The 19794-nt window shown below is 37.7% G+C and overlaps 1 protein-coding gene and 1 pseudogene across 4 annotated transcripts in view; one reads left to right on the top strand and one right to left on the bottom strand.

Moving 5' to 3' along the window:
• OPHN1 (oligophrenin 1) overlaps window positions 1-19794 on the top strand; it is a 729824-nt gene that overhangs the window by 265937 nt on the left and 444093 nt on the right. For all 4 annotated transcript variants that reach the window (XM_064574174.1, XM_064574172.1, XM_064574171.1 and 1 more), the window contains one exon: window positions 18814-18915. In XM_064574174.1, the coding sequence (XP_064430244.1) occupies window positions 18814-18915 (102 nt within the window). The remainder of the gene's footprint in view (window positions 1-18813; window positions 18916-19794) is intronic.
• On the bottom strand, window positions 4479-9052 carry LOC123843189 (small ribosomal subunit protein uS2B-like; annotated as a pseudogene).

Here is a 19794-nt window from a genome sequence, read left to right as displayed (position 1 = left end):
CTTTCATTTTGAATTTTATTTATTGGAGCCCTCTTTCTGTTTTCCTTGATGATTCTGGCTAAAGGTTTATAAGTTTCATTTATCTTTTTAATGAACCAGCTTTTAGTTCCATTGGTCTTCTTTATTGTGTTTTTAATTTCTATTTTATTTATTTTCACTCTGTGCTTTATTATTTCCTTCCTTCCACTAACTTTGGGCTTCAGTTGCTTTTCTTTTTTTTAGTTACTTTGGGTGCAAGGTGAGGTTATTTATTTGAGATTTTTCTTATTTCTTGAGGTAGGCCTGTTTCACTATAAACTTCCCTCTTGGGATGTTTTGCAGCATCCCATAGATTTTGTAATGCTGCATTATCATTTTCATTTGTCTCACAAGGCATTTTTTGATTTCCTCTTTGATTTCTTCCTTGACCAATTGTCTAGTATCGTGTTGTGTATCCTTCATGTGTTTTTGTTTTTTCCAGTTTTTCCCTTGTAATTGATTTCTATTATCATACCATTGTGGCTACAAAAGTTGCTTGATATGATTTCAGTCTTTTTAAATTTATTGAGACTTATTTTGTGGCCTAACGTGATCTATCCTGGAGAATGTTCCATGTGAACTTGAAAAGAATGTGTATACTGTTATTTTTGCATGGAATGTTCTCTATACATGTATTGGTCCATTTGGTCTAATGTGTTATTTAATACCAAGATTTCCTTATTGATTTTTTATCTGGATGGTCTATACATTGATTTAAGTGGGATATTAAAATCCCCCTTTATTAATGTATTGCTGTCAGTTTCTCCCTTTAGGTCTGTTAATATTTTCCTTATATATTTACTGCCCCTTTTTGTGTGCATGTCTATTTATAAATGTTATATCTTCTTGCTGAATTGACCCCTTTATCACTATGTAGTGCCCTTCTTTTTTTAAATTCCAGTCGTTGTTTTAAAGTATGTTTTCTCTGATATGAGTATAGATAGCTACACCAGCTTTCTTTTTGTATGCATTTGCATGGAAGATCTTTTTTCATCCCTTCACTTTCAGTCTGTGTGTGTCTTTATATCTGAAGTGAATCTCTTGTAGGTAGCATATAAATGGATCTTGCTTTTTTATCCATTCAGCCACCCTGTGTCTTTTGGTTGGAACATTTAGTCAATTTTTATTTAAAATAATTATTAATATGTATGTACTTACTGCCATTTTGTTCATTATTTTCTGGTTGTTTTTGTAGTTCTTCCTTGATCCTTTCTTCTCTTGCTCTCTTCCTTTGTGATTAAATGATTTTTTTAGTGCTGTGTTTGTATTCCTTTCTCTTGTGTGTGTGTGTGTGTGTGTGTGTATTATAGGTCTTGGGGTTTTGGCTACCATGATGTTTATATATAACAATCTATGTATACAACAGTCCATTTGATGTTGATGGTCGCTTAAGTTTGAATGCGTTCTAAAAGCACCACAGTTTTACTCCCTCCCCCACTGAGACTGTGTTTTTCTAACCATATTTTAAATCTTTATTTTGTGTATCTATAAACTAATTATTGCAGAGATAGTTGGTTTTGCTACTTATGTCTTTTGACCTTCATACTAGCTTATAAATGGTTGTCATTACCTATATGTTTGCTTTTAAAAGTGGGATATTTTTTTCTTTCATAATTTTCTTCTAGCAATAGCCTTTTTTTTGCACTTCAAGAAGTCTTTTTAACATTTCTTCTAAGGCTAGTTTAATGTTGCTGAAGTTCTTTAACTTTTGTTTTTCTAGGAAACTATTTTTCCTTTAATTTAAAATGACAGTCTTGCTGGGTAGAATATTCTTGGTTTTAGGTTTTTTCCTTTCTCCACTTTGAATTGATGATCATTCCACTCTCTCTAGCCTGCAAGGTTTAATGCTGACAAATTAGCTGATAGTTTTATGGGGATTCCCTTATACATAACTAGTTACTTTTGCTGCTTTTAAGGTTCTCTTTCAGTTTTGACATTTTAATTGTAATGTGTCTTGATGTGGACCTCTGTGGCTTCATCTTGTTTGGGGCTCTCCATGTTCGTGGACCTGGATGTCTGTTTCCTTCCACATATAGGTAAGTTTTCAAGAACATTTCTTCTAATATATGTTCTTCCCCCTTTTTTCTCTATTCTGCTTCTTGGACCCCCAAATGTGAATGTCAGTATACTTAGTGTTGTCTCAGAGGTCCCTTAAGCTATTCTCATTTTTTAAAATTCTTTTTTTATTTTTACTATTCCATTTGGGTGACTTCTACTAACCTGTCTTCCAGATTGCTGATCTATTCTTCTGCATCATCTAACCTGGTATCGATTCCCTCTAGTATATATATATTTTCATTTCAATTATTGTACTCTTCAGCTCTGATTTTTTTTCTTATATAACTTCTGCCTCTTTGTTGAAGTTCTCACTGTATTTATCCATTCTTCTCCTGAGTTCCCTTCACATCTTTATGACCATTATTTTGACCTCTTTAGCAGGTTGATTAATAATCTCTGTTTCATTTAGTTTTTTTCTGAGCTTTTGTCTTGTTCTTTTGTTTGGAACATATTATTCTGTCTTCTCATTTTGCCTGACTCTCTTTGTTTCTATGAATTAGGTAGATCAACTGTATCTCCCAGTCTTGAAGGAGTATGCATATTTACAATGTGTCCTGAACATCACAGAAGTGCAATCTCCCCCCGTCACAAGAACCAGGCACTCCAGAGGTGTTCCCTTTGTGGGCTCCATACACTCTTCTCTTGTACTGGGCTATGATTAGTGTGGGTGTGCTGGTGGGCAGGACTGGCCCCCAAACTGGCTGGCTGCAATACCTGCTATGGCTGTGATTGCGCTGGTAGGTGGGGCTGGATTCCAATGAGGCTAGCTAAGAGGCCTGGCTGTGGTTGCTGAGGTCATAGTTTTGGGTGGGGTTAGCCCTCCACCACAGCTGGCTGCATGGCCTGGCCATGACTGTTGCAGGCATGCTGGTGGGTGGGGTTGATACCCCTCAGTGATGGGAATGTTTTCGGATGTTGTGGTTCTAGGTGGTGGCCCCTTACCTGGTATGGTAGGCCAGGAGCTTCTTTGGGAGAATATTGTTCATGACCAAGTCCACCTGCTGTGTTTGGCAGCATGAGAGGCACTTTGAGGAGACCCCAGTTTCAGTTGTGACCTCCTGCCTGGTTTGGTGGGTCAGGAGCCACTTTGCAGGAGTTGCTAGTTCCAGCCAAGCTTTCCCACAGGGTGTGGTATAGCAGGAGCAGCTTTGGAGGTACATCTGCCAGGGCAGGCAGGTGGAGTGTGGTGGGTTCACAGGGGAATGTTGGGGCAGGGCAAATGATGCTAACAAAATAAATGGAGACTTTCAGGAATGGCACCCTCCAGTGCTGGGCCAGGTAGGTAGAAAGAAAGTTTAAAAAAAAAAAAAAAAAAAGAGACATCTGCCCACAGTTTTGTTCCTGGAAAAAGTTCCTACAGATCCCTGCCCCTCCAGCACACATCCTAAAATTAGACAGTAAATCTCCTTCATGTATGACCAGGCACTTTTCAAATTGCTACCTCTGTGCTTCATGTCCAAGCAAGTGTGTTTGTGTGAGAGCCCTGTAAGAGCAGAGTCTTCATTTCATATAGCCCTCTGGCTCTTCCAGTGTTAAACCTCACTGATTTTCTAAGCTCCCAGAGCTAAGCACCACTGGTATTCAAAGCCAGGCGTTATTGTCTTCCTGGTGTAGGTCCTCAGGGCTGGGGTGATCAAGGTGGGACTTAAAACCCTTGATGCTTAGGGAGGAACTCTGCATTTGTGATATCCCTCCTGATTATGGTTTGCCATGCTGGGGTGTGGGTCCTAACTAGACCTCATCTCTACTCCTTCTGTGTGTTTTAATGTGGCTTTTTCTTCTTATCTGTAGTTGTGAAAGAGCTGTTCTTCTAGTCATTATGTCATTCTTAGATAGTTGTTCTCTATGTGGTTGTAGTTTTGGTGTGTCTATGAGAGGAGATGAGCTCAAGATCTTCCTGCTCCACCATCTTTATAGAGACTGCTACATTGATTTTCTTATGAGCACCTTTTCATTACTGGGGAAAAAACCCACTTGGTCATAGTCTACAATCCTTTTAATATTTTCTTAGATTCTGTTAGTATATTGTTGAAGATTTTTACATCTGTATTCATAACTTATGTTGGTTTATAATTTTATTTTCTTACGATTTTGTTTGCCTTTTTGTTTTTGCTTTTTTTTTTTAGAAACTTTCTCTTCTTTTTTAAAGATTTTATTTATTTACTTGAGAGAGAGAGAGAGAGTGAGAGAGAGAGCACAAGGAGGGGGAGCTGCAGGCAGAGGGAGAAGCAGGCTCCCCACTGAGCAAGGAATCCGATGTGGTACTCGATCCCAGGACTCTGGGATTATGACCTGAGCCGAAGGCAGTTGCTTCACCAACTGAGACACCCAGGTTCCCGAAACTTTATTTTCTATCAACCTTATTTTCATTTTGTGTGCCTTTGTGGAAGAGCGGCTTAAGATCACTCAGTGGTTGTTCCTATGCATTCAGTGGCCTGAGCAGTGGGAGCTACAGACCAGTGTTTGGTTGCAAGCTGAGCACTTCAATCCTTAGTAGGAAACTGCTGAATAGGCACAGAGGGCACTTGCATGCCTTCAGACCAGTCTGTGACTTCAAGTTGAGTAGCAGTGAACTCAGGAGCTGGAGCCATCCATTCACCCTGAAATTCCTCCTGGTTCACAGCCTTTTCAGCAGCAACCTGCTCTTCTTTTTCAGTCTTTTCAGGATCTCTGTAGAAGTAGAGATCAGGCATGACCTCCCATGGGTACTTACAGGAAATGATGCTATGCATGCACAGAACTTCCTGGGCCAGTATCCACCACATCACGCCCATTGAGTGAGTTCCCTTATTGCTGCAAGGGATGGTAATGTCCTCATAGTGCAGAGAAGAGTGTGTGTTATACTGAGCAATGGTAAGCAGGTTAACATAAGATGCCTCAGTGAGAGGCTGGTGGTCAGCCCTGTGATCAGTAACCACCAGAAATCTTGGCTCCCAGAAGGCTGCCTGGTTCTGGTTAGTGAAGGTTCCAGGAATGAAGTGGCCAGCAATAGGAGTGGCTCTAGTAGCAGCAGCAAACTTCAGCACAGCTCACTGGCCAGTATTCCTGGATTATATGACACTGACATCAGCTGGGGTTTTTTTTTTTTTAACCTATTTAGCAGTTTAATTTAGATCATTAAAAATCTTGTAAGTTCTCTTACAGCAGTTTCTAACTAACAATACATTATAAATGAGGAATGTGTTATTTCTTCCACATGCCATTAAGATGTTTGCTAACTCCATCCTGTTACTCATAATGTATATGAAAAGCAGAAATGTACAATATATTCTGTTTATTTTGTAATAAAATGAGAAATTAACAATATGAGTTATAATCAGAAAAACTACCCTTTGGAAATTGAACAATGCTATCCTAAATAATTTTTCAATCAAAGAATAATACAAATCTATAATTAGAGACCAGGAGAAAAATTACGAGAATATAACATACTCTATCATTCTTTTTTTTTTTTAAAGATTTTATTTATTTGACAGAGAGATAGCAGGAGCAGGAACACAAGCAGGGGGAGTGGGAAAGGGAGAAGCAGGCTTCCCGCTGAGCAGGGAGCCCGATGTGGGACTCGATCCCAGGACGCTGGGATCATGACCTGAGCCGAAGGCAGACGCTTAACGACTGAGCCACCCAGGTGCCCACATACTCCATCATTCTTAAGGATATAGTCAAAATCAGCAAAAAATCAGTAAAAGAAAATCATAGCTGTAAATTCAGCTGGGTTTTCAATGGCAACAATGGCACAAGTTCCCAGCAGAAGCTTTTCCCAGGTTCTCTTCAGATCTATGATGTAGATGCTGTCACTTTTCATCTAGTAGATATACTGACCCATTTGGAAATCAAGGTTGGTGCCACCTAAGTGGGTTCCTGCTGCAAGGAATTTGAGTACATCCTCTTTCTTCATTTGCAGGACATCAAGGGCTCTGGAGTTGTGAAAGTTTCCCTTTAAGTTATGACAGAAACACAAACTGCCATATGGACACCTCTCTGGGTAGCATGGAAAGCTATTTTCTTGTGATGTTTTTATCTGTCTTTGGTATCAGAGTAATGCTGGCCTCACAGAATGAAGTAAAATTCACTAGTGAAGTCATCTGTTCCTGGAATTTTCTTTGTTGGGAGGTTTTTGATTACTGATTCAATCTTTTGTACTTTTTAAAGGTGTGTTTAAAATTTCTATTTCTCCTTGAGCCAGTTTAAGTAATTTTGAGTACTTTCAGAATTTCTCCATTTCAGCTAGGTTGCTCAATTTGTTGACATACAATTTTCTGTAGTATTCTCTTATAATCCTTTTTTTATTTCTGGAAGGTTGATAGTAATGTTCTCACTTTCATTTCTGATTTTGACTCCCTCTCCTCTTTTTTGTTAGTTTAGCTAAAAACTTGTCAATTTTTAAAATCTTTTTGAAGAACCAACTTTTGGTTTTGTTGATTCTATTTTTCTATTCTGTTTCATTTACCTTTGCTCTAATCTTTATTTTCTACATTCTGATGGCTTTAGATTTAGTTTGCTTTTCTTGTTCTAATTCCTCAAGGTGTATATGAAGGTTATTTGTTTTACCTCTTTATTCTTTTTTAATATAAGCATTCACATCTATAAATCTTCCTCCGAACATTGCCTTGGCTACATCTCATAAGTTTCAGTATGTTGCATTTTCTTTTTATTTATCTTTAAGTATTTTCTAATTTCTCTCGTGATTTCTTCTTTATCCCTTTGATTGTTTAAGAGAGTTTTATTTAATTTCCACATATTCATGAATTTTCCAGTTTTCCCTTCTGTGATTGAGTTTGAGCTTTATTTTGTTGTGGTTGGAAAACATACTTAAGTAATGTCAAATTTTCAAAATGTATTAAGACTTGGTTTTTGGCCTAATATATTGTCTATCCTAGAAAATATTCTATGTATAGTTGAGAAGAATGTGTTTCCTGCTCTTGTTAGGTAGGGTATTTAATATATGTCTGTTAGGTATCAATAGCTTATGGTGTTGTTTATTTTGTATTTCCTTATTGATCTTCTGTCTACACATTTTATCCATTATTGAAAGTGGGTATTGATGTCTTCACCTATTGTAAAATTACATAATTCTTCCTTTATGTTTTTAGTTGTCAATGAGTTTATTTTTTTTAAGTTTTTATTTAAATTCCAGTTAGTTAACATACCATGTAATATTAATTTCACATGTATAATATAGTGATTTAACAATTCCATACATCACCCAGTGCTCATCATGACAAGTGCATTCCGTATTTCCCATCACCTACCTTTATTGTATTATTATCAATTAGTTCCTTTATGTTTGTTATTAACTGTTTTATGTATTGGGGTGCTCCCATGTTAGATGTATAAATATTTACAATTATTATATCTTCTTGTTGAGTTTTCCCATTTATGACTATATAGTGTCCTTCATTTCTTGCTATACTCTTTGTTTTAAAAGTCTATTTTGTCCAATATAATATTGCTGCTCTGGCTTTCTTTTGACATCCATTTGCATGATAGATGTTTCTCCATCCCCTCACTTCACTCTGCTGGTGTCTAGGTCTAAAATGAGTCTCTTGATTGGCAGCATATAGATGGGTCTATTTTTTTTATTCATTCTGTCACCTTGTGCCTTTTGTTTGAGCGTTTAGTCCATTCACATTCAAAGTAATTATTGATAGATATGCATTTATTGTCATTTTATTGTTTTTTGCTTATTTCTGAAGATTTTCTCTAATCTTTTCTTGTCTTTCATTTAAGGTTTCCTGATTTTCTTTGGTGATATATTTGGATTTCTTTCTTTTTACTCCTTGCATATTTGTTAGTGGATTTTGATATATGGTTAACATTAGATTTGTATATAACCTCTTCTGCATATAGCAGTCTATATTATGTTGATGGTTGTTTAAGTTTGAACCCATTCTTTTTTTCTTCAAAGATTTTATTTATTTATTTGAGAGAGAGAGGGAGCAAGGAAGGGAGATGGAGATGGAGAGGCATGGAATTCCAAGCAGACTCCATACTGAGCATGGGGCCTGATGTGGGGTTTGCAACCCTGAGATCATGACCTGATTCGAAACCAAGAGCTGGACACTTATTTGAACCACTCAGGCACCCATGAACCCATTCTTTACTCCTCCCCACGTTTTAGGTATGTGTTGTCATATTTTACATACTTTTATTTTGTGATTTCCTTGACTGATTTTTTACAGAAATTCATTTTTACTGCTTTTGTGTTTCCTACCTTTATACTGTCAGTTTGGGCCTCTCCTTTCCACTCCAAAGAGTCCTGTTAATATTTTTTGCAGGCCTGGTTTAGTAATCATGAACTCCTTCAGTTTTTGTTCATCTGGAAAACTCTTTATCTCTCCTTCTGTTCTGAATGATAGCCTTGCCTGATACAGTATTCCTGGCTTCAGATTTTTTCCATTCAACACTTTGAATATATCATGCCACTCCCTTCTGACTTTGAAAGTTTCTGCTAAAAAATCAGCTTATAGCCTTATGGGGTTTTCCTTGTAACTTACTGTCTTCTTTGGTCTTGCTGCTTTTAAAATTTGTTGTTTATCACTATACTTTGCCAATTTAATTACAATATTTCTTGCTATGAATCTGTTTTTGTTGATTTTGATGAAAGTTCTCTGTGCCTCCTAGATCTGGATATCTGTTTCCTTCCCCAGTTTAGGGAAGTTTTCAACTGTTATTTCTTCAAATAAATATTCTGCCCCCCTTTCTAAGTCATCTTCTTCTGGGACCCCTGTGATACAAATGTTATTATATTCGATGGAGGCACTGAGTTCCTTAAGTCTCTTCTCATTTTATATAATTCTTCTTTTCCTCTTTTGTTTAGCTTACTTTCCATTACTCTGTCTTCTAGGTCATTAATTCCTTCCTCAGCTTCTTCCAGCCCGCTGTTCATTCTATCAAGCATGTTTCTCATTTCATTTATTGAGTCATTTATCTCTCCTATGTTATTTCTCATCCATGTTTTAAGGGTCTCACTCATGTCTTCCTCTCTTTTCTCAAGTACTATGATTATCCTTATAATCTTTAAATTATCTATCAGGCATGTTATTTATATCTCTTTCACTTAGATCTCTGGCCATGGCCTTGTCCTGTTCTTTCATTTGGGATAAATTTCTGTCTTCTCATTTTGTCTGTGTCTCTGTGCCTGTTTCTCTGTGTTAGGAAAGTCATATACATCTTCTGTTTTTGAGGTTAATGGCCTTATGAAGAAGAGGTCTTGTGGTGTCCTGCCATGTAGTGTCCCCTGTTCCCCAGGGCCTGGCACTTTCAGTAGTGTTTCCAATGTGTGCTGCATGTGTTCTGCTGTTTTGTCCTATCTACTTTATCCTTTAAGTCAGTCGTCTGCCAGGGTTTTCTTTGCCTGTTGTGGGCAGTGTTTAGTCCCTGGCCTGAATGTGGTGCATTTTAACAAGATGTGCTCTGGTCTGATTGTGAAATGATACCTATCACACCCGCTTCCAGAACTGAGTCTCTGCAAAACTCTCGTGTTGGGAGACATGGTATGAGCCGAGATTTGGGCCACTCTTCTCGGGGAGAGTCCCACCACACTAGGACTGAGTCAGACATGACTGGGAAGGGTGGTTTCACCAGAGCATGGGAGATAGAAGACCTGGTGTAAGCATGTGAGGTAGGGAGGGTCAGTGCTGCACTGGTTCCTGCATGTGGCCCTTTGCTTATGCAGAGGTGTAGGAGGATGGAAATGTCACTGGCCAGGTCCTTTGTTTCCAGAGGTGTTTCACCTTGAATGCTATCTCTCTGGGACATGCTCTGAGATGAGTGAATAACCTCCCCAGTGTGTGCCCCAGGGTCTTCAGATTGCTCCTTCCATTCTGTTTGTCCCCAGATTGTTTGTCTGCCTTCTCTCCAAGAGCAGTGCAAAGCCTTCCAGGCTCTATCCCAGCCAAGCCTGCTTACCTTTAAAACTCCAGATTTTAAACTTGCTGATAGTAAGAACTCAAGAAATTTGGCCCCTCTTGTTTTCCAAGTCAGTTGCTATAGGGATTCATTTTCCCTGTGAGCTCACCTGTATGCTAGTGTGTCTCACACCCTTGTCTGTGACTGCAGCAGGCATGATCTCTTTCTCTTCCAAAGCACATCTCCATTCTTCCGACTTTCTTTCATGTGGCCTCTTCTGTATTTTTTTTGTGTGTGTGTGGAGTTTATTCTCCTGTGTTTAAGTCAATTTCTAGGGTATTTAGGATGATTTGATCGTTATCTAATTGTGCAGGAAGGTAACATTAATAATATATATGTAAGCTATAAGTAATATTTATTTATTTATTTATTTATTTTTAAAGATTTTATTTATTTATTTGAGAGAGAGAAAGAGAGAGAGCACATGAGAGGGGGGAGGGTCAGAGGGAGAAGCAGACTCCCCGCTGAGCAGGGAGCCCGACGCGGGACTCGATCCCGGGACTCCAGGATCATGACCTGAGCCGAAGGCAGTCGCTTAACCAACTGAGCCACCCAGGCGCCCTATAAGTAATATATAGATTGTCATAAAAATGTAATTACTGACTATAAGTCAAAGAAAAATTGCATTAAAAGTATATTGGGAGTATCAGGAAATGGTTTTGGGTTGGAGACAAAGGAGATGGTAGTGGTAATGAGATAGGGAGAAGAAAGAGTTAAAGCCTCATCTTTATTTGAAAGTTAATGGATAATGCACAAAATTTAAAAATTCATAATAGCAATTTAAATTTATTTTGAGATATTAGAAATATGGAAGTAAATACTAGAATAATTGGCTTAGAGACAAAAGAGGTTATTTCTAGAGAAGAGGAAATAGGAGAAAGGTGACTGGGTATAGCTGCTTGTCTTAACCTACTGCATGGAACTAGATGATAATTTGAATTAAAAAAACTTTAATAAAAGTCTTAAACATGAATGCTTCTGATGTGGTCACTTGGGCATTATGAGTGTAATGCTGCAATCAAATTTCCTGGGTCTGTTTTCTCTATTCAGTCTCTGATTCTGTATAAATTTCTATTAAATAAGAAAATTTGTAAAAGTTAAACCTGGCATTCAGAGTTGGTAGTTGGTATACAATAAAGAACCTCACATCCTGCTTGGCAAAGGTATATTCTCAATGTATAGGAGTTCCTTTCCTTCCTCATCAGTCTAACAACTGTCTTAATGCAGCCATTTAACTTGAGGATGGACAGTGAGTGACTCTTGATCAGAGCCCCTGCTACATTTGGCTTTGTAGTCAAATTGTCCCTGATATGAAAGTTCTTTTTAACCAATATTGGAATGTCCCAGAAGAAGTAGGCTGATGTCACTGATTGTTGACATTAGTGGAATTAAATGTAAGTGAATTCCAGAAGAAATAGAAAATCTTAATAGACTTATAGAAAGAAAAGCCCGGGACCAAGATTTAGTTGTTGTTGTTGTTTTTGATGGCTGCATAATATTCCACTGTATATATATACCACATCTTTATCCATCTGTTGATGGACATCTTGGCTCTTTCCATAGTTTGGCTGTTGCTTGCCATTTGCAATGAAGTGGATGCAACTAGAGGGTATTATGCTAAGCGAAATAAGTCAATCAGAGAAAGACATGTATTATATGATCTCGCTGATATGAGGAATTCTTAATCTCAGGAAACAAACTGAAGGTTGCTGGCGTGGTGGGGAGTGGGAGGGATGGGGTGGCTGGGTGATAGACATTGGGGAAGATTTGTGCTATGGTTAGTGCTGTGAATTGTGTAAGACTGTTGAATCACAGACCTGTACCTTTGAAACAAGTAATAGATTATATGTTAAAAAAAAAAAAAGAAGATAGCAGGAAGGGAAAAATGAATGGGGGTAAATTGGAGGGGGAGACGAACCATGAGAGACTATGGACTCTGAGAAACAAACTGAGGGTTCTAGAGGTGAGGGGTTGGGGGGATGGGTTAGCCTGGTGATGGGTATTAAAGAGGGCACATATTGAATGGGACACTGGGTGTTATACGCAAACAATGAGTCATGGAACACTACATCAAAAACTAATGATTTAATGTATGGTGATTAACATAACATAATAAAATAAAATTAAAAAAAAAAGAAAAGGAAAGCCCGGGACCAACTGGACCCACTGGGATTTCTACCTAATGTTTAAAGAATTAACACTTATCTTTTACAAACTCTTCGAAAAGTAGAAGAGGAGGAAATACCTCTCAACTCATTCTATAAGGCAGATATTATCCTGATAGCAAAACCAAAGGCATAACAAGAAAACAAAACTACAGGCTACTATGGCTCATGAATAGAGTAGTTCCCCCTTATCTATGAGGAATACATTCTAAGACCCCCCCCCAGTGGATGCCTGAAACCATGGATAGTACCAAGCCAATATATATATTATATATATATATAATTTTAGTACCAAGCTGTATGTGTGTGTATGTATGTGTATATATATTTTTTTCCTATACATATATACATATGATAATATTTATAAATTAGGTACAGTAAGAGATTAACAACAATAGCTAAAAATAAAAAAGAACAATTATAACAGTATACTATAATAAAAGTTATAACAATGTGGTTTCTCTTTCTCTCAAAATATCTTTTTGTACTCTACTTATCCTTCTTGTGATAATGTGAAATGATAAAATTCCTGTGTGGTCAGATGAAGTGACATGAATGACATAAGCATTGTGACATATCTTTAGGCTACTATTGACCTTCTGATATTACATCAGAAAGAGGATCTTCTTGTAGACTTTGGTGCACCTTAGTAACTGAAACTGTGGAAAGCAAAACTGTGGATAAGAGTGTACTACTCTACAGATGTAAAGGTTCTCATCAAAATACAAGCAAACCAAATCCAGCAGCATATAAAAATAAGTATATACCATAACCAAGTGAGATTTGTCCCTGGAATGCATGGTTGGTTTAACATCCAAAAAATCAATCAATACTGTATACTATATTAATAGATTATATGACAAAAGTATATGAACATCTCAGCACAAAGAAGGCTTTTGACAAAATCCAACACCCTACCATGATAAAAATACTTTATAAACTAGGAATGGAAGGGAACTTTCTCAACCTGATAATTGAGAAATATAAAAAACCCATTACTAACATCACATACATAATAGTGAAAGACTATAACCCTTCCCTCTAATCTCAAGAAATCAAGGATGTCCATTCTTGGCACTTCTATTTAACATTATGCTGGGGGTTCTAGCCAGGATAATTAGCCACGATTGGAAAGGAAGAAGTAAAACTATCTGTATTTGCTGATTACTTCATCTTAAATATAGAATCCTAAGGTACAAACACACACACACACACACACACACGCTATTGGAATTAGTAAAGGGGTTCATCAAGGTTGCAGGATACAAAATCAATATACAAAAATAAATTGTATTTCTATACACTATTAATAAGTTATCTGAAAATTAAATTAAGAAATTCCCATTTGCTATAGCATCAAAATATTAAAGTACTGAGGTATAAATTAACAAAAAAATTGCAAGACTTATACATTGAAAAGTACAAAACATTAATGGAATAAATTAACTAAGACCTAAATAAATAGAAGGATAAATAGAAACACATCTTGTGTTCATGAATCAGACTTCATATTGTTAAGATAGTATAGTCACAGAATTGATCTACAGATTCAGTGTCATCTGTACCAAAATTTCAGCTGGCCATTTTTCACAGATTGATAAGGTGACCCAAAATCCACACAGAAGACCAGAATAGAAAAAGAAATAATGAAAAAAAAAAGAGTCACAGTCTTTAATTTCAGAACTTACTACAAAGCTATAGTAATCAAGACAGTGTGGTTGTGACATGAAGATAGACATATAAATTAATAGAATAGAACTGAGAGTCCGGAAATAAACCTATACATTTATGGCTGATTGATATTTTCTGAGAATGCCAAAACAATTCATTAAGCAAAGAATAATCTTTAGAACAAATGGTTCTGAGATTACTGGTTATCCATATGCAAAAGAATGAAGTTGGAGCCCTATATCACACTGCATTCAAAAATTAAAACCAAACAATATAAAGTTATTGGAAGAAAACATAGCTATAAATCTTCATGACCTTTGATCAGGCAACATTTTCTGAGATATGATACCACAAACACAAGAAATTGAAGAAAATAGGCTTATTGGACCTCACAAAATTAAAAATGTTCATGCTTCAAAGGACACTACCAATAAAGTGCCACAACAACCCAGAGAATGGGAGAAAATACACCACAGCTAGTATTCAGAGTTATATAACAAATTCTTGTAACTTGAAAATATAAAGATAAAAAAAAATTTACAAATGGACAAAATAATTTAATAAATATTTCATTGAAGAATATATATATGTGTGTATATACATGTATACACAAAGGTTCAATAAACACATGATAAGACATCCTTAGTCATTTAGGAAATGCAAGTCAAACTACAGTGAATGCAAGTTAACACCCACTAGGTTATTTGTAACCAAAAAGACACATAAGGGTTGGTAAGGATGTTCAGAAATTGGAACTCTCATTCATTGCTGTTGACAATGTAAAATGATACACCTGCTTTGGAAAACAGTTTGGCAGTTCCTTAGATAGTTAAACATAGAGTTGTCCTATCACTCAGCAGTTCCACTGCTTGTATATATATGCCCAAATGAATTGAAAACATGGCCACAGAAAATCTTGTACATGAATGTTCACAGCAGCATTATTCCTAATTGCTGAGGAAATGGAAATAACCCAAATGTCCATCAACGTGAATTTATAAAGAAAATGTTGTATATCAGATATTATTCAGCCATAAAGGAATGAAGTACTGATACATGCTACAACATGAATTAATCTTGAAAACATGTTAAGTGTAACAAGACAGGCACAAATGGTCACATATTATATGACTAGAATTATATGAAACCTCTAGAGTATACAAATCCACAGAGACAAAAATTAAATTTTGGCTTCTTGAGGGGAGTATTAGGAGAAGGGGGGGGATGACTACTAATAGGTATAGGGTTTTTCTTAGGTGATGGAAATATTCTGGAATTAGACAGCAGTGATGGTTGCACAGTTTTGTAAATACACTAAAAACCTTGAATTGTTCACTTTAAAGGATGAATTTTATATGTGAATTACATTTCATAGTTTTTATTTTAAAAATTGAATTGGAGGAGGAATTGACCAACAGAACTTTATCTGTTCTTAGAGAATTCACTGACATTTTCTGGCCCTAATGCTTTCTTCAAAGAATTGCTACTTTAAATAGATTCACTAGCTGGAAGAACGGTGTGTCTTACCTATGTTTTGTGTGAAAATTTCTATCTCATGTGATTTGGTATGAGTTTGGGCTAGGGCTAGAGACCTACTTGAGTTTTATTCACAAGTTTTCCTGGTTATTTACAGGCCTCCTGAGTGTAATTCCTCTCATGATCATCTGGGCTCTATTTGACTATATGGAAGAAATCCAAATAGGTCTATATATTGTGTGACCTTGGACAAGATAGTTCACTTTTTTGAACCTTAAGTTCCTTTACAATATCTACTTCTCAGGGTTGTGAAGACTAAATGAAATAATGGATTATAAGTACCTACTTCACTGCCTGACCTGATGTGGGCCTCAGTTAATGTTAGTTTCGTCTCTACTTCTTTTTTTTTTTTTAAGATTTTTTATTTATTTATTTGACAGATTGATAGAGAAAGAGCCCAAGTAGGCAGAGCAGCAGGGAGAGGGAGAAGCAGGCTCTCAACTGAGCAGGGAGCCTGATGTGGGGCTCGATCCCAGGACCCTGGGATCATGACCTGAGCTGAAGGCAGTCGCTTAACCAACTGAGCCACCCAAGTGCCCTCCTCTCTACTTCTTTATCTTTGGTAAAAAACACTTTCCTTCCAGGTCAGAGGTCACTGAGCTCTGTCTTGGCTTCCTGCCCAGGAACAGATTGCCTCTAGAAATAAATCATTTGTGAGGTGTTTTTTTTTTTTCTTTTTGCCTGTGTGTCTTTTGCTGTGCCTCTTCTAGTAAATGGCACTCTGTAGGTGCTCAGTGAATTTGGATTTACTATGACACAACACAGGCCTTTTACATGAATTTCCCAGCATGGTGTTGAGAGGATTGCAAAGTGTTAGCATTAGTGTGTGACAAATGAGCATTGTTAATGCTCCTTTGGAGCTGTGTGACTTCCAGTTGTGCTGAGGCAGAGAACTTAATTAAATTTCATACTTAAGGAGAGTGACGGCTGAGTCCTCCATCCTCCATAAAGCTTTTTGTCTCTTGCTTTGTGGCTACACTTTCCAGGATTGTTTCCTCATTTGTAACATCATCTTTTAATAGGGCAGTTGTAAAATGCTTAAATAGTATCAAAGAACTCATCATTTATAAAGGCAGTCCAAGGTTCCTATTGCCTTGGAAAAGTTTTACTTAGTATTAGTCTGTCTAAATGCATTGTATATGACTTTTATTTTTTAAATTTTATTTTATTATGTTATATTAGTCATCATACAATACATCATTAGTTTCTAATGTAGAGATCCACACTTCATTGTTTTCATATAACACCCAGTGATCCATGCAGTATATGCCCTTCTTAATACCCATCACCAGGCTAACATATCCCCCCACCTCCTTCCCCTCTAAAACCCTCAGTTTGTTTCTCAGAGTCCAGAGTCTCATGGTTCGTCTCCCCCTCCAGTCCTCCCCCCTTCATTTTTCCCTTCCTTCTCCTAATGTCATCCATGCTATTCCTTAGTTCCACAAATAAGTGAAACCTTATCTGCTTGACTTATTTCACTTAGCATAATCTTCTCCAGTCTCATCCCTGTTGATATAAAAGTTGGGTATTCAGGGGATTTGGAAAAGATGGCGGAGGAGTAGGGGACCCTATTCCACTGGTCCCCGGAATTGAGCTGGATATTTACCAGACCACTCTGAGCACCCACGAAATCAGACTGAGATGTAAGAAGATAGATCTGGATCTCTACAAACAAAAGATTGCAGGTGGTTGGTTTTGAGGTTCGAAGTGGGGAGCCATGATTTCACAGACAGATATCAGAGTATAAACAGCAGCTGGAAGGACACTGGCCATGGGGATCCTACACCACCGGTGAGCGATAACCTCTCACGCTGGGGACGTGGCACAGACTCGCAAACCGGTATGGGCGGGGAAAGGACTTTAGGTCAGCCCTCTGTATGGAAACCAAAGCGGTGGGGTCGCACGTGCAAACTGGGAGTGGCTGTCAGTTTTAGAAGCACAAAGGGCAGAGACATGCCCTGACCTGGAGGCAGGACTGGGAGTGCTGTGGAGAGGCACACAACCTAGGATGCTGCAGTTTATAGCAGCACAGACAGAAACGGAGAAACTGTGGCCTGGAGAGCTCACTAAAAAAGAGACTGCAATCTCTGCTCTGAGGCAGAGGGTTGGAAATGGTCTCTTCTGCTCTGACTCTCCGAAGAGACGCGGAAAGTCGCCAGAGAAAGGCGCCAGAGAACAAAAGCCCCAAAACCGGTTCCCACTGAGCACGTGCCCCACCACAGGGGGGCAGGGCAACTCTGCCCAAACAGGGTTGCCTGAGTAACAGTGTGGCAGGCCCCTCTCCCAGAAGACAGGCAGGGAAAACAAGAGGCCAGCAACCCTAAGGTCCCAAGAAAACAGGTGCATCTTGCTTGGGTTGTGCTCAATAATTTGGACTCTATACATTCCCTCAACCACCCCTCAACAGAATGACTAGAAGGAGGAACCCCCAAAATAGGAAAGACTCAGAGACTATGACTTATGTCACAGATTTACAAATGGATTTAGATATAACCAAGATGTCGGAGATGGAATTCAGGCTAGCAGTTGTGAAGACAATAGCTAGAATGGAGAAATCGATTAATGGCAACATAGAGTCTCTAAGGGCAGAAATGAAAGCTGAATTGGCAGAACTTAAAAATGCAATCAGTGAGATCCGATCCAATCTAGATAATCTAACAGCTAGGGTAAGTGAGGCAGAAGAACGAATTAGTGATCTAGAAGACCAATTAATAGACAAAGAAAAGAGGAGGCAAGGTGCTCAGTCCTCAGCATGGGAGGCTGTCCCTCACCGGTGGTGTAGGATCCCCACGGCTCGACTCCCTCCCCCTTCTGTTTATCCTCTGATATTTGCCTGCGGAATCACGGTTTCCTGCTTCCTACCTCCAAACCAGATGCCAGCGATATTTTGTTTGTAGAGATCCAGATCTGTCTTCTTACATCTCAGGCTTATTTCATGGTGTTCAGAGTGGTCTGGTAGATATCCAGCTCAATTCTGAGGACTGGTTGGAATAGGGTCCCCTACTCCTCCACCATCTTTTCCCTCAATCTGTATATGACTTTTAAAGGCATATATTGAATCCACCACTGTGTTCCTTCTTTCTCCTTTGAAAAAAATGAGTAAGTAGTTAATGCATGTGAAAAAAATAAGAAAAATACTGGGAAGAAGAAAAAGTAACAAGTGTACAGGCCCATTTTAAGTGTCATTTTCTGAGCAGCATCTCACAGAGCCTTCAGGTATACTAATAGGAATTGCCGTTTGTGTAGGCGGAATGATTCAGAGTTATATTTGAGGAAATTGAAACTGCTGAGACCCATGCTAAAGCAAATTCTTTCTGTGTTCTTCCCAGAGGCTAGAGAGATTGGTAACCTGATAGATGAATCCTGACACTGCATCCTTCATTCTTAATTCTGAGCAGAGTGAATTAAAAATTTATATAGATATCTTAATGTATGCTTTTTCTCCCTGATGTAGGAGCGGAAAAAAAAATTTGAAAAGGATGGTGAGAGATTTTATTCCTTGCTGGATCGGCACTTACATCTATCTTCCAAAAAGAAAGAATCTCAGTTACAAGAGGTATGTTCAAAAAGCCTGTTCCCATCTTCCTTTGCCGGCTGTGTCTTGGTAACATTGGCATTTTCCTATTCCAAGGCTCTTTTCATGCACTGCCTCAGCAGGGATCCACTATAATAGTAGTACTTACAGTTAAAATCTTTGCCTGGAACTCAGGAGCCTTGAGTTCTCAAAGCAGGTCCTCCACTAACTCACTGTGTGACATTTTTGTTGTTGTTTTTTTTTTTGGACATTAGAATAAATAATTTAATACATAAATCGTCTTTATGTAAGCAATAAAATGCAAGTTTGAGAAAATAAAATTTCACCATACAAGACTATTAAAATATTATTGACTATATTCCTGATGCTGTGCCTTTTATTCCTGTGACTTACTCATCCCATAACTAGAAGTCTGTATCTCTCACTCTCTTTCACATATTTTGTCCACCCCCATCAGTTTTTTTCTCTGTATTTATAGTCTCATTCCACTTTTTTTGTTTGTTTATTCATTTGTTTTGCTTCTTAGATTCTACATATTAGTAAAATTATATGGTATTAATCTTTCTCAGTTTGACTTACTTCACCTAGCATAATACCTTCTAGGGCCATCCATATTATCACAAACGGTAAGAGCTCATCATTTTTCATGCCTGTCTAATATTCCAATATCTACATCTTCCTTATCCATTCATCTGTCGATGAATATTTAAGTTGCTTCCATATCTTAGCTGTTGTAAATGCTGCAATAAAGATAGGAGTGCATATATCTTTTTGAATTAGTGTTTTCATTTTCTTTGTATAAATACCCAGTAGTAGAATTACTGGGTCATATCGTAATTCTAATTTGGAGTTTTTGAGGAACCTCCATACTGTTTTCCATATTAGCTGCCCAAGTTTACA

Source organism: Mirounga angustirostris, unplaced genomic scaffold (assembly GCF_029215605.1).
Source record: "Mirounga angustirostris isolate CCGP_5_RB_7025 unplaced genomic scaffold, mMirAng1.0.hap1 SCAF_11, whole genome shotgun sequence".
Taxonomy (NCBI): domain Eukaryota; kingdom Metazoa; phylum Chordata; class Mammalia; order Carnivora; family Phocidae; genus Mirounga; species Mirounga angustirostris.
The sequence above is the reverse complement of the archived record's forward strand: the minus strand, read 5'-3'. Positions and strand labels throughout refer to the sequence as shown.